The sequence below is a fragment of the Narcine bancroftii genome, chromosome 12, assembly GCF_036971445.1.
Source record: "Narcine bancroftii isolate sNarBan1 chromosome 12, sNarBan1.hap1, whole genome shotgun sequence".
Classification (NCBI taxonomy): domain Eukaryota; kingdom Metazoa; phylum Chordata; class Chondrichthyes; order Torpediniformes; family Narcinidae; genus Narcine; species Narcine bancroftii.
Genome location: NC_091480.1, coordinates 82,550,351 through 82,574,888, shown reverse-complemented (window position 1 = coordinate 82,574,888; position 24,538 = coordinate 82,550,351). Strand labels below are relative to the sequence as shown.

At 47.6% G+C, this 24,538-nt stretch overlaps 2 protein-coding genes across 5 annotated transcripts in view; one reads left to right on the top strand and one right to left on the bottom strand.

The window, feature by feature from the left end:
* Nucleotides 1-10,994: 10,994 nt before the first annotated feature.
* Nucleotides 10,995-24,538, top strand: part of coasy (CoA synthase) — a 36,346-nt gene continuing 22,802 nt past the window's right edge. For 2 of the 4 annotated variants that reach the window (XM_069907233.1, XM_069907231.1), the window contains exons 1-5: nucleotides 11,089-11,146; nucleotides 13,836-14,515; nucleotides 18,238-18,452; nucleotides 19,875-20,006; nucleotides 22,693-22,882. In XM_069907233.1, the coding sequence (XP_069763334.1) occupies nucleotides 13,852-14,515; nucleotides 18,238-18,452; nucleotides 19,875-20,006; nucleotides 22,693-22,882 (1,201 nt within the window). In that variant the 5' untranslated portion in view covers nucleotides 11,089-11,146; nucleotides 13,836-13,851. Of the gene's footprint in view, nucleotides 11,147-13,835; nucleotides 14,516-18,237; nucleotides 18,453-19,874; nucleotides 20,007-22,692; nucleotides 22,883-24,538 lie in introns of all 4 variants that reach the window. The other 2 variants (XM_069907232.1, XM_069907234.1) reach the window with 2 other exon arrangements.
* Nucleotides 11,079-13,745, bottom strand: LOC138746672 (uncharacterized). Its single transcript, XM_069904961.1, has 2 exons — nucleotides 13,670-13,745; nucleotides 11,079-12,916 (listed from the first exon to the last, which is right to left on the bottom strand). Exons 1-2 carry the CDS (start codon nucleotides 13,743-13,745, stop codon nucleotides 11,079-11,081), a joined length of 1,914 nt encoding a protein of 637 aa, XP_069761062.1.

Genomic DNA, 24,538 nt, shown 5'->3' with positions numbered 1-24,538 from the left:
GCCACCTGCAGAGTGTCACCCTTGCCTTCGGGGGGCCCCAACCTCCACTCACATTGCACAGCACGCCAACCTACCAGCCCCGGCCAACCTTCGGCCTCACAACACTGCACATCACTCCACTGGCGCTCTTTCCACATCTTGCGCTAGGCTGCAAGCTAATTGCCACCAGAAGTAGGCACTATTCCGCTGCAGACAAGGACTTCATCAAGGAGGAGGTCCGCCTTCCAGGCGGAAGGCATTATAGAGCCCAGTAACAGCCCTTGGAGAGCCCAAGTCCTGGTGGTCAAAGGGGTAAGTAAGCCAAGGATGGTCGTGGATTACAGCCAGACCATTAATCAGTACACCCAGCTGGATGCCTACCCCCTGCCGAGGATTGCCGATATGGTCAATGAGATACCCCGCTACCGGGTTTTCTCTACAATTGACCTGAAGTCGGCATATCACCAAATCCCTATCCACCTGAAGAACAAGTCCTACACCGCTTTTGAGGCAGACAGGCACCTGTACCAGTTCTGCCGGGTTCCTTTTGGGGTCACAAATGGGGTCTCCATCTTCCAGCGAGAGATGGATCAGATGGTAGACTGACACAAGCTGAAGGTGACGTTCCCATATCTGGATAACGTCACTATCTGCGGCTGTGACCAGCAGGACCACGATGCTAACCTGGAAAAATTCCTCCAGACGGCCGCGGAGTTGAACCTCACTTACAACAAGAAGTGTTGGTTCAGTGCCACCTGCCTCACCATCCTGGGGTACAGCGTGGCCCATGGAGTCATTGGCCCAAATCCGGAAAGGATGCGCCCATTAATGGAGTTACCCCTCCTCCCCACGCTAAAGACCCTCTGCTGGTGCCTGGGCCTGTTCTCTTATTATTCGCAGTGGATCCTTCGCTTCTCGGACAAGGTCTGCCCACTGGCCCAAGCCACAACTTTTCCCCTCCCACCTGAGGCGCAGGCAGCCTTCACCCACATCAGGCATGACATTGCAGATGGTACAATGCAGGCTGTGGATGAGGACTCCCCCTTCCAGGTGGAGAGCGATGCCTCTGAGGTGGCCCTCGCTGCTACCCTCAACCAAGGGGGGGGGGGGGGGGAACGCCCTGTCGCTTTCTTCTCCAGGACCCTCCACGGCTCCGAGCTAGGGCACTCCGCCATTGAAAAGGAGGCCCAGGCGATTGTGGAAATGGTCCGCCAATAGCGCCACTACCTGGCCAGCAGGAGATTCACACTCCTCACAGACCAGCGGGCCATGGCATTCATGTTTAACACTTCCCACAAGAGCAAGATCAAGAACGACAAGATCCTGTGCTGGAGAGTCGAGCTGGCAACCTACAGCTACAACATCCAGTACCGCCCCGGGAAGTTAATGACTCCCCTGATGCCCTCTCTTGCACCTGCGCATCTATGCATGACGACAGGTTGCAGGCATCGCATGAGTCCCTCTGCCATCCGGACGTCACCTGGTTATACCATTTCGTTAAGTCCCAAAATCTGCTGTACACCATTAGGGACGTCAGGGACATGACCGAGGCCTGCCGGGTCTGTGCAGTGTGTAAACCCTGCTTCTTCCGCCCCCCCCCCCCCCCCCCAACCTAGGGCCACGTTGTAAAGGCTACTCGGCCTTTTGAGCATCTGGGCGTGGACTTCTATGAATCGAAACGTCTACTTCCTCACGGTAGTGGACGAGTACTCACACTTCCCTTTCCCCATCCCTTGTCAAGACACCTCCACAGCCATCATTCATCAGTGCCTTGGGGCAGATTTTCACTATGTTTGGCTACCCCACCTTCATCCACAGTGACCGGGGGTCTAGTTTCATGAGCGACGAGCTGCGCCAGTACCTGACGGCGAGGGGCATCGCGACTGGTAGCATGACAAGCTATAACCCAAGAGGCAACAGGCAAGTGGAACGTGAGAATGTGGTGGTCTGGAAGGCAGTCCTCCTGGCTCTCAGGTCAAAAGGGTGGGCTGTTGAGGACTGGCTGGACGCCCTGCCCGAGGCGCTCCATGTCATTCGGTTACTGCTGTGCACGGCTACCAACGAGACCCCTCATGAACGCCTGTTCTCATTCCCCAGGAGGTCGGCGACTGGAATGTCACTCCCAGCATGGCTCACGTCCCCGGGACCAGCACTTCTGCGTAAGCATGTACGGACACACAAGGCTGAAGCCATGGTAGAGCAGGTTTTCCTCCTTCATTCAAACCATAACTACACTTACGTTAGGTTCGGCAGTGGCAGGGAGGACACCATCTCAACCAGGGATCTGGCACCAGCAGGAACCTCCTCCACACCACGCCACCCTCCAACCCAGGATGATGCTGACCGGGCATACATCCCTGTCCCCAGGCAACTATGGGGCATGCAGGGCTTCCTTGACCACCAGGGGCCTGCTTCAGCCTTAGGAGATGAATCCGCCCCCCCCACCCATCCAATAAGACCTGCATACGTTGACCCCAGCCCCCCTGGCCACCCCTCCACGCAGCATCACACCAGCCACATACACCCCTGCCGCCAGCCCCCCGACTTCCCCCTCTGACCAATGACCAGGAGCCAGTCCTACAACGGTCACTGAGACCCCAGTGGCCGCAGAATCGTCTCAACCTGTAAATATTGTATGCACGTTGTGGGTATGATTCCTTGTTACTGCCCCCCCCGGGACAATTTTAAAGAAGGGGGTGAATGTGTGGTACACCACCGGCCTACTACAGGGGGTAACCTCTGTACCTGCAGGAGTGTAAGGGGACAGGACAACACCTGGCCAGTTGCCAATCAGTCGGCCTGAATGGATCAAGCCCCACCCGGTCGGGTGTCAATCACCCTCCGGGATATAAATCTGCGCCGGCCTCCCGAGGCCTCACACTGAGTTGCTGCAGTCACAGTCAGCCTGGCTCTCTGTGGAAGTCTTTGTGGATTAAAGCCTGTTGTCCAATCTTTACCTTGTGTGTGTCTGATTCTGGCTAACAGCGCCCCACATCAGCACAGACCAGAAGGGTAGAATGACTTGTTTTTCTGTGCGGAAACACTCCATGGTTCACACATGATGGAGAGTTTGTTGAGCCTGTTTCTCTGATATTGAACTGTTTCTGACATTTTATTTTCTAACATTGTGGTCATTTAAATTTTTTTTCTACCTTTGAAATATAATAGAAGGACTGAGTCTGCCGTAAAGGAGCTAGAAGACGAGTGAAGACCAGGTTCTGCTGCAAACTTGGCATATTCTTGCACGTACATGTCTGACTCCACTCATGCATTCATGTGTATATAAAACACACACAGGTGCATATGCACTCATCCAGCATGTGCACATATTCTGTCATCGCTTGCATGGACTGTCGTCACTTGCATTTTGACGTCACGCACGCATTGTGAACAATCCACACATGCACAAATTATCACTCATTCTCATCCACTTCGATATAGAATGTGCATTATATCTATATGTATTCAGTCGGAGGATTGTGAATTTGTGGCCTCAGGTGGCTGTGGAGTCATTGGGTATATTCAAACAGGTTCTTGATTGGTAAGGGGATCAAAGGTTGAAGCGGACCAGGCAGGAGAATGGAGTTGAGAGGAAAAATACATCAGCCATGATTTGAATGGCCCAATTCTTCTATTATGGTAATATATATAATGTATGTACTATATAATGTATATATTATAAACTAGCAAGATACCCGGGAAATAAAACACTCAGTGGTTGACTACATGTTTGAAAGAAAATACCCCTAAACAACTTCATGGTAATTCTGCATAAATATCGATAAGGATCGACAATGAGATAGACAACAGACTCGCCAAGGCAAATAGCGCCTTTGGAAGACTACACAAAAGAGTCTGGAAAAACAACCAACTGAAAAACCTCACAAAGATAAGCGTATACAGAGCCGTTGTCATACCCACACTCCTGTTCGGCTCCGAATCATGGGTCCTCTACCGGCACCACCTACGGCTCCTAGAACGCTTCCACCAGCGTTGTCTCCGCTCCATCCTCAACATCCATTGGAGCGCTCACACCCCTAACGTCGAGGTACTCGAGATGGCAGAGGTCGACAGCATCGAGTCCACGCTGCTGAAGATCCAGCTGCGCTGGATGGGTCACATCTCCAGAATGGAGGACCATCGCCTTCCCAAGATCGTATTATATGGCGAGCTCTCCACTGGCCACCGTGACAGAGGTGCACCAAAGAAAAGGTACAAGGACTGCCTAAAGAAATCTCTTGGTGCCTGGCACATTGACCACCGCCAGTGGGCTGATAACGCCTCAAACCGTGCATCTTGGCGCCTCGCATCTTGGCGCCTCACAGTTTGGCGGGCAGCAGCCTCCTTTGAAGAAGACCGCAGAGCCCACCTCACTGACAAAAGGCAAAGGAGGAAAAACCCAACACCCAACCCCAACCAACCAATTTTCCCTTGCAACCGCTGCAATCGTGTCTGCCTGTCCCGCATCGGACTGGTCAGCCACAAACGAGCCTGCAGCTGACGTGGACTTTTTACCCCCTCCATAAATCTTCGTCCGCGAAGCCAAGCCAAAGAAGATATATTTCAAACACATATTTATATTCTTTGTAACAGAGATACACAGTTCAAACAAAGCTGACGTCTGGCAAAACATAGACCATATTGGCATACCTCTAACAATTACAACTGCATTAATGGAATAACACTCAGTGTCAACTGAGGAATTGAATGCAGTGTTTAGCAGATTGGCTGCAGTAAATGGTACTGCCCTTCGACTGGTGGCTTTTGTACATGTTCTTTGGAGTCTTGCTTGTTCTTCCTCAGCAGACCTTTAATGTCTGCTCATGGAATGCCTGGCGGCATCAGAACTGAGGCGGGCTTGGCGTTGTTCCTCAGTTTCCTGCTGCCGGTTCCTTGTTTGTCTGGAGGCCTGAGCACTGAGATGGACATTTTGCTGCTGTTCAGTTTCCCGCTGCCTGCTCCTTACAGGTCTGGAAGCATCCACAGTGAGGTGAGACTGATGCTGTCTCTTGTGTTCTCCTTTGTCTAACTCTGCGGGCTTGTGAAGAGCTTCTGCCAATGTTTTGGGCCCATAGTGAACTTGGTTTGGCCACTTGTTTTTATTCTGAATGTATATTAATGCACAGCACCGTAACTAACTGAGGTGTCCCTGGTGCAAGTTCATTTTTTTGGTTGAACTTTTGAACTTCATATGGCCTTAAAGGTTAAACTCAATGTGGTCATGACATTCAGCATCAAATGTTACCCCTACTGAACCTCCTTGGACATTTCTAGAGTGCTCCATATTGATTTACATGGAGAACAGACAGACATGCTCAAATATATATTAGATATATTTATATCGACATAATCCCAGCTTGTACGTAATTATTGGCTTCAAGAGCAAATGTTTACTCGAACCCTTGTATAAATTATAGCTTCACTGAAAGAAATTTGTGACAAAAAGGAGTTTACATGCAGGAGGAAGGTGAACAGACCCTTCATCCATCCACCGTATACAGTCAAAATGATGTCTTTCACAGTTGTTCAAGGCTCTAAATGGTCAAGATTAAGAAATAGACAAGATGAAGTGAACTCAAAGGATAATTTGAACATTCCAATTGTTCCTGTGCCAGCACTTCTTCTGGCAGCATGTTCTACACACCCATCACCCACTCTCTCTGTGAAGGAAGTGCCCCTCAGGTCCCTTTTATATCTTTCCCCTCTCAGCTGTAAAAAGGATCGCAACTTTATCTCATGATTTTAGAAAACTCTATAAGGTCCCCTTAGTCTCCTATGCTCGAGGGAGTAAAGTTTCAGTCTATTCAGCCTCTTATATTTCAGGCCTAGGCTTACCGGCAGTTTTCCTATGATTCGTTTCCAGCATAAGACACCATAAGTCTTAAATATTGCCACATGATGGTACTTTGGATAGGTGCCTCGCACCCTCCCCCAGTAGCTTCAACCTTTACCAAGCATCCCCAATGATGCCATGTTCCTCCATTGAAAGGAAGAAGCTGTACTTGTGTCATTTTCATTGGTCAAGTTCCTCGCATTCTTGTCAACCACCTCCCACCCTCATCAAGTGTCTCCCAGTGTCGTCAGATGCATTGGAATCTCTCCAATTCCCTCACGCTCTTGCCGAGTGCTTGGCACTCTCACCAAGTGCCTGCCACTCTCTTCAAATGCCTGAGATGCTTGCCAAGTGCCTCGTATTCTGGCTAACTGACTTGCACTCTCACCAAATGTCTCCAACACTGAGCAAGTGCCTGCTACTCTCTCCGAATGCTGGGCACTCTTGCCAGGTGCATCCACCTCTCAGCAAAAGCCTCACACACTCTCCAAATGCCTCGAGCTCTCGTCAAGTGACTCCCACTCTCAAATACCTTGCAAGGGCTTGTACTTGCTAAGGGCTTGTACTTTTGCCAAGTGTCTCGTGCTCTCGTCAACTGCCTCACATCCTCACCCACTCTCGCCAAGTGGATTGCACTCTCGCCAAGTGGATTGCACTCTCGCCAACTGCCAAGTGGCTCCTAATCTCTTCAAGCAGTTTCACTGATGCCATGTGCCTCCATCTCTATCCAAACACTCTCTACTATTGCCAAATGGCTCCCACTCTGGCCAAGTGCCTCACTCTCACCATGGCTCAGATTCTCGCCTAATGGCCTTCCACTCTCAGCAAGGGCCTCGTACTTCGTTCAAATGTCCCCTGGCCTTCCCCTCTCTCAAAATGCATGGCAGTCTCAACAAGTGGTTTCCACTGACTCCATGTGCCTTTGTCTCTCTCCAAACACCCCCCACCCCACTCTCGCCAGATAACTCATATTCTGACCAAGTAACTCACAAACTTTCAAAGTGCCTCCCACAATGGGCAGGTGCACCCCACTCTCACCAAATTGCTCCCACTCTGGCCAAGTGCTGCTCGCTCTTGCTGAGCCTCTCACACTCATCATGAACCTCCCACTCTGTTCAGGTGCCTTGCACTCTCTTCAAATGTCTCCCAGTGTCGCCAAGTGATTGTACATTTCACAGGTCCCTTGCACTCTCACCAAGAGCCTCTCACTCCCAACAACACTTCCTCTAAGTGCTTTCCACTCTCGCCAATTGTCTCCATTGTCCCCAAGGGCTTCAGAATCTCACCAAGCACCTCACATCGTCACCAAGTTCCCCGCAGTCCGCCACGTACTTGCCAACCTCACCAAGTGCCTCGGTCTCCCCAAATGCCTCACGCATTGGTCAAGTTCCACACATTCTTGCCAACTGCCTCGCATGCTCATCAAGTGCTTGCCAGTGTCGTCAGGTGCTTCACACACTCTCCAAACTCCTCATGCTCTTGCAAAGCACTTGGTACTCTTGCCAAGTCCCTGCTACTCTCTTCAAATGCCTGGGACGCTTGCCAAGTGCATCCTACTCTCGCTAAATTACTTGCACTCTCACCAAATGTCTCCAACACCAAGCAAGTGCCTACCACGCTCAACAAAGGACTTGCACACTTGCTACGTGTCTATTGCTCTTGTCAAGTAACTCACATGCTCGCCAAATACCTTGCACTCTTGCCCAATGCTTGCACTCTTGACAAGTTCCTCCCACGCTCGCTAAAGCCCCACATTCTCTCCAGATACCTCGCACACTCTCAAGTAACACCCCTCTTTCATTGATCCCCTGCCAATCTCACCATAGAACATAGAAAATTGGTGCAGGGGTGGTGAGTTAGAAGGGTGATGTACTGATGACTGGTCCCACCTCCTGGCTCCTCCCCCTGTGGCCCATCGATAACCCTGGTTCCCTGCCTAAACCTAGAACCCCTCTGAAGCCTGTTCGTGAACCCTACCTGTGCTGTAAGCTAATAAAAGCATTTGTTCTCCCTCCATTCGAGTGTGAGCTTTCATCTATGCCACAAGGGGTCAAAGATTAGGTCTGTGGAACATTGGGATCTCTTATGAACTGTACAAAAGGAACAGGTTGCACCTGAACTGGAGAGGGACCAATATTTTTGTGGGCTGGTTTGCTAGAGCTGTTGGGGAGGGTTTAAACTATCTTGGCAGGGGGAATGGGAACCAGAGTGTTTGGTCAGATGATGGAGCAGTTGGTGAAAGGATGAGTAGAGAGACTGTGAGGAAGGAAAGGAGCATAAAAAGCAGTCAGGTGGATGGGTTGAAATATGTGTACAGTATTTTAAGGCAAGAAGTATTAAGAAAGAGGGTGATGAATTTAGAGTGGGGATCAGTACATCGAATTACAATTTGTGACCATTACAGAGACTTAGATGTCACAATAATTTGGCAGATGCAAGTTGTGGAGTTTAGATGTGCAAAAGGGATAGGGAGGGAATTAAAAGTGAGGGGAGGAATGTACATTGCTGATCAGTGATGGTGTAACAGGAAGGACCACTTCTGAGTAATTGCACACTGAGTCAAGTGTGGGTGGAAGTCAGAAACAGGAAGGGAATGGTCACTCTATTTGGAGTAGCCTATAGACACCCAAATAGCCATTGGGAGCTGACTCGCAATTGCCCGGTCTGTGCAGAATGCAAACCACAATTTTACAGACCAGAGAGAGTCCAACTCCTCAAGGCAACACTCCCCTTCGAACATCTCAGCAAGGACTTCAAGGGGCCCCTCCCGTCCACGAATCAGAACATCTACTTCCTGAGCATCGTGGACGAGTACTCGCGGTTCCCATTCGCCATCCCCTGCCCCGGACATGACCACATCCACGGTCATTAAAGCACTTCACTCTGTTCGGATACCCCAGTTACATTCATAGCAACTGGGGATCCACCTTCATGAGTGAGGAGTTGCAGCGATACTTGCTTTTCAGGGGCATAGCTACGAGCAGAACTACCAGCTACATCCCCCACGGAAATGACCAGGTGAAGAGGGAGAATGGTATGATCTGGAAGGCAGTCTTTTGGCCCTCAAGTCAAAAAGGATGCCTGTATCCCAGAGGTGAGGTCCTTCCAGGAGCACTGCATGCCATCAGGTCCCAACTTTTCACGGCAACTAACGCTACGCCCCATGAAAGATTGTTCTCCTTTTCTAGGAGATCGGTGTCGGGAACTATGCTGCCTGCCTGTCTGGCTGATGACCCCCAAGGCCGGTGCTTGTTAGAATGCACACGGCGGACCCAATGGTCGAGGAAGTGCACCTCCTGAATGTGAACCCCCAGTGTCATCATGTGCTTCATATTCTCTCCGGATGGTCGGGACAATACAGTGTCAATCTGCGACCTGACACAAGCAGGGGCCACAGCATGGGAGGTGCACCTGATACCCCCGGGCAGCGACCAGTAGGGCCCAGAGATCACCCTGACAGGCAAAGTAGTAATCCCACCTCCAACGTGGCTCCCCGAGTGTTCCTTCCCATTGTTTCAAACAAATTCCCCACTCCCTATGCACATTGACACTGTTCAGCCTCCAACACCCAGCTGAGCGAACAAGCCACCGCTACGTTGGAACCAGTACAGCCAGCAGTACTTCGGAGATCTCAGCACCAAATAAAACTGCTGGAGCAGCTAAACCTTTGAACTGTATGGATATTGCCCCACATCACCCTTCATTCAAAAAAAGGAGGGGTGAATGTGGTGGAACACAATATTGTGGGCATGTCCTCACTAGGCTGGATAGGCTGGCCCGCCTTCTGTACCTGTAGTCCCTCCCCATAAGATCCCCTAATAAAGGCCAAGAGCCCTAGTCCATCCTCGTACCTGCCTTGGACATGAGCCAGCAGCACTACTTGCTTCGTGTCTGCAAGTAGTCATTGATCGCGCCCCACTGGGTGGCAGTTGGGTGATGTGTGTAGTGTGAATAAAACAACTGGAGGAAGAACAAATGGTTTTATTAGCTTATAACTTAGGGTAGGGCTTCACAGTAGTCTTCAAAAGAATTCTGGGTTGAGGCGAGAAACCCCAGGGATATAAGTGAGCGATAGGGGTGGGGCCAGCCATCAGCACAACCCACTACAACTGGCCTCAGGAGCAGTTACCGCAGTGCATTTGGCTCCGTATAGATGGCATGGATCAGTCTTTAACCCATTTTATATTTTTGCTTGTAACCTTACTGCCTGCCTTCTATTTATCTACTCCAAAGACAGTTGGCATAGCGGTTAGTGTAACACTGTTCCGGCGCCAGTGACTGGGGTTTGAATCCTGCATTGTCTGGAAGGAATTTGAACATTCTCCCCATGTCTGCATGGGTTCGAAACAATGTGGTTCCAGGTTAATTGGGTGCCACGGGCTCGTGGGCTGGAAGGATCTTGTTGGAACCAAGGGGTTGTAATCATGGAAAATATGCCTATGTACTATTCATTATGTATTCATTAATCCATTATGATGTAACAATTTGCTATTTACTTCAATTATACTGTTTAGGGGAAATATTAATGCAATTAAGTAACAGCCACAGTATGTAGAAAAGTTGGCTATTCTATGTGTAGAATTTGCTGACTCCAAATACAAAGAGAGAAAATACTTTCTTCTCCAAGGTTATTCTAAAACAACAGAATGTTCTGGCCCGGGAGATTAAGATGGGAGATAGATAATTGCAGAGCAGAAAATTGCTTGAGATAAATTTTATGCAAGAAGTCTATCAAAGAAAGCTAAATCTTGGTCAATGTAACAATGTTGATCTATATAAACAGGACAGTAGGAGTCAGTCTTGGGAAATAGTTCACTGAGCAAGTGACCTATGAACAAGCGACTGAACCAGAGCTCTGTTAAGCTTTATTCTTGAGCTATGTAATAAACTGATTGTGAAACTGAATACCTTCTCCTATCACTTCATTCAACGAGAACGCTAGACTCAGATGACACATAAACCAAATTGAGGGGAGGGTAAAGCCAGAGTCCAATAATCTGCATATCTAGGACTAAAAATGTAAACATTTCCAGCTGTGACTTGCAGCTGCATATCTTTATAATGTGGTCAGAGGCGAACACAGTGTTTCTGATGGATATTGAGATGCAATTTGAACATCTGTGTGTCTGGGATATCATCAGGGGGCCATTCAGGGGTCGGAGCTCATCTCATTGGCGACAAGGAGATCTCGCGAGATCCGGCCTTGGGGGCCGCCATTTTGTATGTGATGCTGCCTCAATCCCAGCGATCTGAGGGCCAATGAAGTTCAGTGACCGAACAGGTTTGTCCGGATTTGAGAACGGGAGGGAGCAGCCGCCGCTCGAGGCGCGGGGGGTGGGTGTTGCCGCTGCCCGGGGGGGGGGGGTGGGGGGGGGAGGTAGTGGGTGCTGCCCGGGGGGAGAGTGGGTGCTGCCGCTGTCCGGGGGGGGGAGAGTGGGTCCTGCCCGGGGGGGGGAGAGTGGGTGCTGCCTGGGGGGGGGATAGTGGGTGCTGCCCGGGGGGGGGATAGTGGGAGCTGCCCGGGGGGGGGATAGTGGGTGCTGCCCGGGGGGGATAGTGGGAGCTGCCCGGGGGGGATAGTGGGAGCTGCCCGGGGGGGGGATAGTGGGTGCTGCCCGGGGGGGATAGTGGGAGCTGCCCGGGGGGGATAGTGGGAGCTGCCCGGGGGGGATAGTGGGAGCTGCCCGGGGGGGATAGTGGGTGCTGCCTGGGGGGGGATAGTGGGTGCTGCCCAGGGGGGGAGAGTGGGTCCTGCCCGGGGGGGGGGAGAGTGGGTCCTGCCCGGGGGGGAGAGTGGGTCCTGCCCGGGGGGGATAGTGGGTGCTGCCTGGGGGGGGATAGTGGGTGCTGCCTGGGGGGGGATAGTGGGTGCTGCCTGGGGGGGGGATAGTGGGAGCTGCCCGGGGGGGGGATAGTGGGTGCTGCCTGGGGAGGATAGTGGGTGCTGCCGCTGCCCCTGGGTGGGGGGGATAGTGGGAGCTGCCGCTGCCCCTGGGTGGGGGGGATAGTGGGAACTGCCGCTGCCCCTGGGTGGGGGGGATAGTGGGTGCTGCCTGGGGGGGGGATAGTGGGTGCTGCCTGGGGGGGGATAGTGGGTGCTGCCTGGGGGGGGGATAGTGGGTGCTGCCTGGGGGGGCGATAGTGGGTGCTGCCTGGGGGGGATAGTGGGTGCTGCCTGGGGGGGGGATAGTGGGTGCTGCCTGGTGGGGGATAGTGGGAGCTGCCCGGGGGGGGGATAGTGGGTGCTGCCTGGGGGGGGGATAGTGGGTGCTGCCTGGTGGGGGATAGTGGGAGCTGCCCGGGGGGGGGATAGTGGGTGCTGCCCGGGGGGGGGATAGTGGGTGCTGCCCGGGGGGGGGATAGTGGGTGCTGCCCGGGGGGGGGATAGTGGGTGCTGCCCGGGGGGGGGATAGTGGGTGCTGCCTGGGGGGGATAGTGGGTGCTGCCGCTGCCTGGGTTTGAGGGGTGGAGGTAGTAGGTCCTGTTGCTGCCTGGGGTGGGGGGGGAGGTAGTGGGTGGTGCCCGGGGGGATAGTGGGTGCTGCCGCTGCCTGGGGTGGGGGGATTGAGGTAGTGGGTCCTGTTGCTGCCCGGGGTGGGGGGAGGTAGTGGGTGCCGCCTGGGGGGGATAGTGGGTGCTGCCGCTGCCCAGGGAGGCAGGGGGAGGTAGTGGGTGCTGCCGCTGTCAGGGATGGGGGGTGGTAGTGTGTGCTGCCCGGGGGGATAGTGGGTGCTGCCTCTGCCCAGGTTGGGGGGAGGTTAGTGGGTGCTGCCGCTGCCCTGGGGGGTAGGTAGTGGGTGCTGCTGCCAGGTGGGGGGGGGGGTAGAGGGTGGTGCTGCTGCTGCTGGGTGGTGGGGAGGGAATAGGTGTAGGGGGTGCTGCTGTGTTGGATGGTGGTGGGGGTAGGGGGTGGGGGTAGGGGGTGCTTCTCCTGCTGCTGGGTGGGTATTGGGGGAGTAGGGGATGCTGCTGCTGCCAGGTGGGCGGGTGCAGGTTGTGCTGCTGCCTTGGTTTGAGGTGGGTGGGGGCTGCCCCAGCCGTGGTGTTTGGGGGGGGGGGTGGTGCTGCTGCCTTGGTTTGAGGGGGGTGGGGTGGTGCTGCTGCCTTGATTTGAGGGGGGTGGGGGCTGTCTCAGCCGTGGTGTTTGGGGGGGAGGTGCTGCTGCCTTGGTTTGAGGGGGGTGGGTGCTGTCCCAGCCGTAGTGTTTTGGTGGGGGGGGGTGGTGCTACTGCTGCTGCTCCTCGTGGAGGGGTGCTGGCAGGGGGGTTGTTGGTGGGGGGGATGTTGGTGGGGGGGATGCTGAGAACAAGGGTGGGGGGGTGGTTTCTGCCTTTGCTGCCTTTCCTGAAGCTCTGCACCCCTGGATGTTATTCTGTAAAAACACAATGCTGGAGAAACTCAGCTGGTCAAACAGTACTTTATATATCAAAGATGCATAACCAACATTTTGGTTATGTATGTGATGCTGCCTCAATCCCAGCAAAGGGTGTCTGCGACCTTTATGATTTATCCCCTTTGTTAAATTTGTCTTGGACCAAGACCTATTCTATAACAACCATATAACAATTACAACACGGAAACAGGCCTATTTGGCCCTTCTAGTCCGCACTGGTCCAAGTACCCTCCTCCAATCCCACTTACCAGCACTCTGCCCATATCCCTCCATCCCCTTCCCATCCATATACTTATCCAACTCTTTCTTAAATGACAAAATTGACCCTGCCTCCACCACCTTTCCCGGAAGCCCATTCCACACAGTAACCACTCTCTGAGTAAAGAAATTCCCCCTCATGTTATTCCTAAACCTTTACCCATCAACTCTCAACTCATGACCTCTTGTATCCCTCTCTCTCCTACTCTCAATGGGAAAAGCCTTTTCTGGCATCTTTTGGGATTGGAGAGAAGTGGCCAGTTCTTTGCCAGAATCATCCATGCCTTGAGAATGTTTGTTTTTCTAAAAAAAAATTCTATCTTTTCAAATTGTGAAACTAATAGTAATTTTTTTTAAATCTTTGCATTCCAGGTAGAATAAAGATGTGATGGCACTGTTTCAGACAGGAGTTCTTGTTCTAACGTCCCCACTTCCCCTTATTCCATTACACATTGCTCCGGTCTTGACAGCAGCTGCAAAAATTGTGAAGAATGTTTTGTATGTTCACTTGCACCCAGGTTTGGGACTTGCAGGCAGTCACATTCGGCCTGTGCCAGCTTACATTCCAGCAAATTGGGAGGTTTCCCGAATACTGAGTAATCTTTATACCAAAAGTTTTAATGTTTGCAGTTTCCTCGATGTTAGGGTTGTTCTTTCAAATATTAAAAATCACTGTTCAACTCAGCAGCCATTTTCAACAGTTCAGAAGTTGTCTGAACCACCAGAGGTGGTTCTAACAGATTATAGCATCACAGATTCAAATCAATCCAATCAAGTTCTCCAATGTTTGGAAAAATATATTCTTAGCTGCTATACCTGCAAACCCAACTTGAGGGCCATGGTTTTATCATCTGGGGTTAATAGTGCAAAGGATTTCTGTCCTGATGTGAAGGATTCCAGACTGTGTGAAAGTATTCCAAATTACAGTGATGTTGTGTTAGGTGGCACCTTTGACAGACTCCATTGTGCTCATAAGATCCTTCTCAGTCTGTCGTGCCTTCTGACAGGAAAGCGGTTATTAATTGGAGTGGCTGATGGTGAATTACTGAACAGTAAGTATCAATTACAACTCAATATAATTAAGCCTGTTGTCAAATTCTACATCATGTACTTGTGATGCACAGTGTGTATTTGGAAGTCTTTAAAAAATCTCTACCTGCTAAAGCTCGAAAGGCAGGCACTTTTATTAGGTGATGTGTTATAATTAAGAAAATTAATTTGATGAGATTTGAATGTTGGTCTCTTAATATTTGCTGTTGGAATATTAATTTTTGGCAGATTTAAAGAGTACAGCTGTTTTTTGAATTATTTATTGTCATGTCCATACAGATGCAATGAAAAGTTGTATAAGTACCACAGGTAATGCAAGAAGTAAAAGGGTATGGAGTACAGCATTACTGAGAGAAGTACTGTTCAAACAATGCAGGAGCTACAATGAGGTCTAGTTTGTGAAATCCAAAGATTGTACCTTTCGTTAGCAAAAGATATTCAAGAATGGGAAAGTAATTGTTCTTGAATCAGGGGGCATGTGTTTTCAAACAAATGTCTTGTATTTTAAATTCAGACATACAGCACAGCCTCTCGTAATCATAGACATCATTTGGGTCACCTCTCATCCTTCACTCCAAAGAGAAAAGCCCTGGCTCCGCTAACCTTGCCTCATAAGACTGATTTTCCAATCTAGGCAGCATCCTGGCAAATCTCCTCTGTACCCTCTCTATGGCCTCAAAATCCTTTCTGTAATGAGATGACCAGAATGGAACACAATATTTCTCACAATAAAATCTCACCAGAGATTTATAGAGCTGCAACATGACCTCACAAATCCTGAACTCAGTCCCCCACTAATGAAGCCCAGCATACTATAGACCATCTTAACTATTCAATTAACCAGTGCTGCAACCTTGAGAGTTTGATGAATTTGGACCCCATAGTCGCTGTTCTTTCACACTGTTTAGTATCCTACCATTAACCGTGTAATCTGCCTTCAAGTTTTACCTTCTTAAAAAATCCATCACCACTTTTTTGTCCAACTCTTCATCCTTTCTATATTCTATTGTAACCTATGAGAGCCTTCAACACTATCCACATCACCTCAGACCTTAATATCATCCACAGGCGTACTGACCCATCTTCATCTAGATCATTTGTGAAAATCACAGAGAGTAGGGGCCCCAGAACAGAACCCTGCCCAACTCCACTTGCCACTGACCTCCAAGCAGAATATATTCCATCCACCACTATTCTGCTTTCTATATCTAAGGCCATTCTGAATCCACACAGACCAGGTCCTCATGACTTTCTGAATTAGTCACCCAATGGGGACCTTGTCAAATGTCTTGCCAAAATCCACATACCTTCTTCGATTTCTTTTGTTACCTCCTCAAAAATCTAAATTAGACTTGAAAGGCACAACCTGAACTTTGCAAAGCCATTACTGACTCTCCTTGAAAAGACTGTACCTCTAAATATTTGTAAATCCTGTCCTAGAGAATCCTCTCCAATAGTTTGCCCATCACTGATGTAAGACTCTCTTGTCTATAATTCCCAGGATTCTCCCTATTACCTTTTTTAAACAAGGGGACTACATTTGCCATTCTCCAATCCTCTGGCACCTACCCTGTGGCCAGGAGGATACAAAGATCATTGCCAACTTAACAACAATCTCTTCCCTCACTTGCCACAGCAACCTGAAGTATATTGTATCTGATCCCAGGGACTTAATAATCTGTGTTTTTAGATCCAACAACTTCCTCCTCCTCAATCTCAAGATGTTCCAACACATTTCGGTGTGGACTCGAAAGGCCAACATGGCCTGTTTCCGCTCCGTAAATGGTTATAGGGTTATATGTTTGATTCTGACCACCTTGACCTAGGGCCTTTTCTCTGGTGAATTCTGAAGCAACGTATTCATTTAGAACCTCCCCAGCCTCCTCTGCTTCTAGACATCTGTTGCCTCCTTTATCCTCAAGTGGCATCACCTTTACTCTCGTTTGTCTGTCTGTTCTTCAGGTATGCATAGAATACCTTTGGGTTTTCCTTAATCTTACTTACCAAGACCTCCTTGTACCCTCTTCTAACTCTTCTAAATAATTTAAGTTTGTTCGTGGCCACCATATAATTCTCATGAGCCTTTCTTGGTTTTGCTTCCTAGATCTAACTGTGCCTCCTTCTGCCTCTTAACTAGCTGCCTCACCTGTTTTGTCAACCACTGTTCCCTTTTCCTATTATCTCTCTGCCCCTCCACACTCCTCAATGCCCTATCATTTACTGTGAATGTCCTACCTTGGTTTGCCCTTCAAAATGCAACACCTCACACTTGTCTGCATTAAACTCCCATCTGCCATTTTTTTTGGATCATTCTCCCAGATGGTCCAGATCCATCTGCAAGCTTTGAAAATCTTCCTCGTTGTCCACAATGTCTCCTATCTTTGGGTCATTAGCAAACTTACTGATCCAATTTACCACATTAGCATCCAGCTCGTGGGGCGCAACCTTCCCCTCACAAAGTCATGCTGACTGTCCCTGAAATGACAGTACTTCTCCAAATGTTCTTAAATCCTGTCCTTAAGAATCCTCTCCAATAGTTTGCGCACCACCAAATCAAGACTTTCTGGTCTATAATTCCTAGAATTCTCCTTTGACCTTTTCAAACAGGGGACCGCATTTGCCATTCTCCAATCCTTTGGTACCTCCCCTGTGCCAAGGAGGATCCAAAGACTACAGGTAACGCTCCAGCTATCTCTTCCCTCCCTTCCCATTAGCAACCTGGGGACTTACCAATCTTGTTTTGAAGGAAGTCTAGCACTTTCCTAATTTCAATGTGGTGTGCGCATGCACCCTTGTCCCCTACCAGCAGGAAGTACTAAATGTAGCAACATCATAAAGCACCCCACCACCCTGGTCACAGCCTCTTCTCACTGCTATCTCTGGGCAGAAGGTGCAGAAGCCTGAAAACCACCATGTAGGTATGAGCATCTTGAATCTCCCCTTGCTGTACTCATTGTAGACTGCCCTGAAGGCACAAAAGAACTATTACATGCCAATATTTTGCAGTCAGAATACTCTGAATATTTATTATGTATTGTCACTTTTAATTTAATTCAGTTATTTTTTCTTTACAAGTAACTGTTCAGCTGCAGCAAGTAGGAATTTTGGTGCACCTGTTCAATGTGTATGACAATAAACTTGTCATAATTCCTGCCCATCAGAGGGGACACCTCTGTTTCCATCCTTTCTTCCTGCTGTTTTGATGTGAGTTTCTGCTTCCAATCCTCATGCCACTGCCTCATTTCAGGACTGCCTCAACTGTCTCTTGAAAACCCATTCATTTAACATTACTTAAGTTTGCAGCGACCTGATCAAAATACACGATTTAATCAAACTCCACCTACTGTCCCGCCATGATTAATTAAGGCTTCTCAAATTGATTTTTCTTTGTTAAATTTAAATACTTCATCACAGAAGTTAAAATGCTTAGCATTTATTTGCTAGGTTTGTCCTCTCATCCCTTTTGAATGTGCACGCTATATTTATAGTTTATTAATTTTGTGTCACCATTTGTATATTTGTAGATAATGTGGAAAAAATAAGGCATTTCTTTTTTAGTTTCCACCTCTACAAGCTAGGTTCTGATCATTTTCAGTGAGAACTTGATTGTATTCAATGAAGTTCAGAGAAAATGCTCTATGGTGGCTAATCTGATGTGTATGAAATGCCTTATTTAGGGAAGTGACTATCTTTGACTATCTACAAATTTTATTTTTTATTTCAGATAAAGTGCTGAAGGAGTTGATTGAACCTTACCAAGATCGTGTGGAGAAGGTTAGGAATTTCCTATTGGATGTGAATCCTACCATACAGTATGAGCTGGTTTCTCTGTCAGAACCGTATGGACCAGCTATCACCGATCCCAAGCTTGAGTGTATCGTCGTTAGCGATGAAACCCAAAAGGGCGGAGAAGCAGTGAACCAAAAGCGACTAGTAAATGTAATGTCAACATCTTTATTAATAAAGCACTTTTAACCTTATAAAATGTCCCAAAGGGGTATAGTAACACTAACCTTTGCTCTAAACAACAAGTATCTACAAACATACAAGCACAAATAAGTTATTTTTTATCAAAGTGAAACATCAAAGTCTGCAGATGCTGTGATTGTAGTGAAAAAAAACATGCTGAAAAGCTGGAGGAGCTCAACCGGTCTTTCAGCATCTATAGGAGACAAGATATATTGCTGATGTATCAGCCCTGAGCCCTTCTTTAAGGAATAAGCAGGGACAGGGGCTCATGTTGGCAATATATCTTTGTCTCCTATGGACACTGAAAGACTTGAGTTCTCCAGCATTTTGATGTGTTTTTTATATTGTCAAAGGCCTTACTAAAGTCTGTGTACTGATATCTAAGGCCTTGCCCTCATTAATCTGTTTTGTTTCCACTTCAAAAAATCTCATTTGAATTTGTGACACAAATTTCCACGCACAAAGCCATGCTGACTCCCTAATCGGTCCTTACCTTTTCAAATGCAAAAAATTCATGGTCTCTCTAAATCCCCTCCAGTAACTTGCCCGTGACTGATAGATATTGAGGTCAGTGGCCTGAGTTCACATGCTTGTCCATGTGGCCTTTCATAAATCGATGGTCATACAGCGTGGAAATAAGCCCTTTGACCCAACTCGCTGACGCTGAACAAAATGCCCCACTCACAGTCGTCCCACTTCACTGCATTGGCCCATATTCTCCTAAGCCTACCCTATCCATGAATCCATCCAAATGTTTCTTAAACATGGCAATAGCACCTGCCTCAAATAACCTCAGGCAACTTGTTCCATACATTCATCACCCTCTATCTAAAAAGATTTCCCCTATTCTGTGTGTTCATAATTTTGTGCACTCTTCTCGCGATACTGTACATAAAAGTATATAACATTAGTCACTCTCTACTCTTCTGGCATGTAACCCATGGCTAACAATGATGCAAATATTCCAGCTAGGTCTCCTTCAATTACTTCCCTAGTTTTTTTTTTTTGCAATGTCATGGGATGCATTTGATTTGGCCCTGAGAATTAATCTACCTTTGTGTTTTAACCTTCTGTAATGTGGAATCTCCTCAAGACATCACATTTACTTGGGTTACCTAGTATCTCTAATCTTTCTCCATAGTAAATTCAGAAGAGAAATACTCATTTAGGTCCTTGCCTTTCTCCTGTGGCTACACACACAGACAAACACTGATCTTTTAGGGGCCCTATTCACTCCCAAATAACCATCTGCTCTTAATAGAAATGTGAAATCTTTTGGGATTCTTATCTGGTAAAGCTTTCTCGTGTGCTTTATTCTTATTTTCCCTCATTGTTGCTATTAAAGTAGTATTAGTGATTCGCGCATTTTGTAACTGTGATTCAAAATTTCAGGCCCTACAGGAGTTGGCAATCCATAAGATCAGTCTTGTTAAAGACTTCCAACGTGCATCCGACGAGGAAGAAAAGCTCAGTTCATCCACACTCCGAAAGCGACTGCTAGGATCTTTGCTTGTACCTCCCAAAGTAAGTACCACTGACAGGACACAGTCACAGAGGTTTGATGGCAAGATTGATACTGTTGGGTTCAATTGTAGAATATAAGAACAGTCTTCTTTCTTCTTCTTTGGCTTGGCTTCGCGGACGAAGATTTATGGAGGGGGTAAAAAGTCCACGTCAGCTGCAGGCTCGTTTGTGGCTGACCAGTCCGATGCGGGACAGGCAGACACGATTGCAGCGGTTGCAAGGGAAAATTGGTTGGTTGGGGTTGGGTGTTGGGTTTTTCCTCCTTTGCCTTTTGTCAGTGAGGTGGGCTCTGCGGTCTTCTTCAAAGGAGGCTGCTGCCCGCCAAACTGTGAGGCGCCAAGATGCACGGTTTGAGGCGTTATCAGCCCACTGGCGGTGGTCAATGTGGCAGGCACCAAGAGATTTCTTTAGGCAGTCCTTGTACCTTTTCTTTGGTGCACCTCTGTCACGGTGGCCAGTGGAGAGCTCGCCATATAATACGATCTTGGGAAGGCGATGGTCCTCCATTCTGGAGACGTGACCCATCCAGCGCAGCTGGATCTTCAGCAGCGTGGACTCGATGCTGTCGACCTCTGCCATCTCGAGTACCTCGACGTTAGGGGTGTGAGCGCTCCAATGGATGTTGAGGATGGAGCGGAGACAACGCTGGTGGAAGCGTTCTAGGAGCCGTAGTACAGTACAGGTAAAGGCCTTTAGCCGATGTATCTGTGCTGAACATGATGTCCAAATCAAGCTACAAATGTTCTGTTTGTACTTGATAGGTATCACTCCACCCCCTTTATAGTTGTGTATCTAGAAGCTCTTTAAAAGCTACTGTTATACCTGCTTTCAATGCAATTCTTGACAGCCTGATCCAGGCACTCTTTAAAATACATGCCCTGCACATCTCCCCTAAATATCCCCCACATCACCTCAAACCCATCCTCTAGTGTGTGACACTTTTACTGTAAGGAAAAATTGTCCATCCAATCAATGCCACTCACGATTTTGTGCACATCTATCAGGTCTCCCCTCAGGCTCCTATATTCCAGAGAAAACAACACAAATTTGCCTATCCTATTCTATCCCCTGAACTTGAACCCTTTTTTAAAAACAAAACTTAACTACCTGGTAAACCCCTTCAGTTTCTCTCTGAAGCCTCTGCTTTCCTAACTCATGGGGCAATCAGAATTGCACAACATTTTCCAAGTGTGGCTTACCAAATGTTCCGTATAGCTACAACATGACCTCCTTAAATTTATAAATTTAAATACCCTAAGCCTTCTTTACTACCCTCTCTTCTTGCCTTTCAACGACCTGGATCCCCCAGATTCCTCTGCAGATCAATGCTTTTAAAAGCCCTACCATTATCTGTGTACATTCTTTTTGCATTTCACCTCGCAAAGTGACCTCAAGGACATCTACATGAAGCAGCCTCTATCCTCAAAGACCCCACCAGGCCATGACCTCTTCACTGCTACCATCAGGAAAAAGGTACAGGAGCCTAAAGATGAGCACTTAACGGCACAAGGACAGTTTCTTCCCTGTTGCTATCAGATTCCTGAATAATCAATGAACCAAAGTCACTGTCTTACTTTTCATGCACTGTTTATTTTGTATAGTAATGATATTATAATATGAATGTTTGCACTATGACGCTGCCAAAAAACACGGAATTTCTCGACTTGTTCATGACAATAAATGTACAAGGATGTTCATGACAATAAATTCTGATTCTGACTTCTGGTCACCCCATCAAAGAAACAATGTGGAGGCTTTGGAAAGGGAACAGTAGCATTTACTAGGACATTGCTGGGTTTGGAGGGTATGAGTGGTTGGAGAATCTTGGGTTGTTTTCTCTGCAGTTCAGGAAGCTGATTGGTTTAAAAACCTATTCATTCAGGTGTCTTGCTGTTCGGCAAGGGCGATCTTGTCTCCATCCGTCACTATCTCTGACCCTCCAAATTGTAGTTGTTGCCTCCCCTGTTCTTCTTCGGTGAAGGCTCCATCTTTGAGCTGAGAGTGTAGTCAATGTTGAGTTCATGATTGCACATGGGAAAAATACTGAAGTGGTTTCCCATTGCCTTCTTCAGTTGCAGTGTCCACACTGGACAGGTAACCCTAACCATTGATCAGATTCATCTGCCCAGCATTTTTAGTTTTACAACCATAAATTCCAATTTATAGAATCTGATTGTAAAAACCATCCACCATCTGCAATCCATGGCTTCACGTGACCTGATTGCGAGGCTAAACAGGTACAACACCTTGCCCAAGGGTGACATGTAAACTGTTGGATGGAAGGAGCCCCTTGCATCTCCTTTTGCTGAGAAATTGTGTAGTACTACACCAACATTGATAGTAGAATCTTTCTTTCAGAGTAAAATTGTCACATACTAGAGGACATGTGTTTAAGCATGGAAGGGACTCCAAAGGAAATGTGCAAGGGCTATTTGTTTTTATTTCCCCCACAGAGTAGAAAGTGCCTGGAATAGGTTGCAAGAAGTAATGATGGAAGTTATACTGTGGAATAATTTAAGAAGCTTCCAGAGAGACACATAATTATGAAGAGAATAGGTGGGTAAGCATCAGATGTGAGCAGAAATTTTTTAGTATACATTAGACATTATGTTTGGTGCAGATATGCGGCCTGTTCTTGTGCTGCCTGCTCTGTGATGTAGTTATTTACATCCTTGTACATTTGCAGGATAATCCAAGAATTCCACGCACCCCTTATGTGATTGGCTTGACTGGGTCCACAGGCAGTGGAAAGACATCAGTTATGCAGTACCTCCAGAAAATGGGAGCCGCTGCCATTAATGTCGATGCCGTGAGTCATGAGTCATACAGACCAGGCGGCGCTGCTCATCAGAAGATTGTTCAGCAATTTGGGCAAGGTATATTTATCTTAGTTTATTTATTGCAAATAGTACCTGGTGCAGTGAGAAGGGTTCTTCTGTTACACACTCTGGCATTACATACAACCTTGAATAGTACACAATTTGCAGAATGGAGGATTCCAATGAAAAGGAAGATCAATAATACATTGCATTTACTGGTAACTTGTTCATGCAATGCAATTCCTTCAAAATACGAAAATTAACCATCAAACGATCATGACGTTATCCATTATTTTTAAGACACTTTTTAAAGTTGGCCATCAATTTTAACATGTATAATAGCATTTGATAATCCTGTCTACAGCCTTGATGTTACTGAACTGTGGAGCAGGCTCGATGGGCCAGATGACCTGCTCTTGCTCCTATTTCTGATGTTTTAATGTATCATGGACAGTGCAGAGGTTATCTGAGATTACAAAAGGATCACAATGAACTGGGAAGGTGGGCAAAGGTATAGCAATTGGAACTTGGACAAATGGGAGGTGTACCCTTTAATAAGATAAAGCAGGCAGGTCTTGCACAGTAAATAATAGGTCCTTGGAGAGCGTTGTAGAATAGAGGCAGTGAGTTCCATGAAGGCGGTGACACAGGTAGACAAAGCAGCAAACAAAGTGACCTCAATAATTTGTCTACATATTTGATCCTCTAGTTCCCAGTGACTGGTAGTCTACAGGTAACCTTTTCAGATCCTGATGTCCATCCACACCACCTCACTTGATAGTTAACCAGCAATATCATCTATAAAAATTACTGTGATATCTTTGACTAATACTGCAACCTCCCTCACAACCATGTCTCTGTTAAGGCTACAATCTTCCATTGTTCTGTTCCTATCCATACCCGAAGTTCGTCTGGTTTCCAGTCGAACTTCTTAATTAAAATAACCGCAATGAAGTTTACCTGACTTATCTTGGCGCTCGTTCTCCTGTTCTGCCTCAATGCAGTCCTTTGTCCTTTCTTGCACTCTTTAACCTCTTCCATCCCTTTCTCTCCATCTTTTATCCCAACCTGCTACCAGAGATGATGCAGATGCTGAAATCTGAAGCTAAGCATAACCTCTTGGAGGAACTCTGGCGAGTCAAAGTGGGAGATCAAGAATTGTTGGTGTTTTGAGCTGAAACCCTTTAACCAGAGTGCTTAATGTGGAGAATCTAGTATAAAAAGGATGTGGACAGGCTCCTATATGGGATTGGTGAATCATAGCTTCCTTAACAATTGCTTTCAGAATTTTTCTTACTACTGATGTTCCATTCACAGATCCTGCAACATAACTTCATGGGTAAATTATTGGAAAGTATCTTTAATAGACCAGAAATAGGTACTTGGACAGACAGGACTGATCAGGGATAGTCATCTGGGCTTTGTGTGTGCTAGGTCATGTCTGACCAAGGTTAGATGTTGTTGAAGAGATTACTAGGGAAGTTTAAGAAAAGGTATTGGATGTTGTCTGCACTGATTTGAGTAATGACCTACATGGGAGTAAAACATGAAAGTCTCCAGACACTAGTTGAAGTGAAAAAACACTGCTGGAGGAACTCAGCAGGTCAAACAGTGTCCTTTATATAGCAAAGATAAAAATACATAACTAACGTTTTGGCCTTGCTTCCTTCATCAAGGTATGCAAAAATGTTGGCATTTATTTGAATAAAAAGG

Bases quoted from the DNA above. Each gene is read 5' to 3' on its own strand.
- LOC138746672 (XM_069904961.1), bottom strand. From the start codon at position 13,745: ATGGATGATTCTGGCAAAGAACTGGCCACTTCTCTCCAATCCCAAAAG. The intron at 12,917-13,669 runs GTAGGAGAGAGA...CCTCAAATCAAG, and splicing joins AAAGGCTTTTCCCATTGAGA to GCAGCAGCACCACCCCACCC.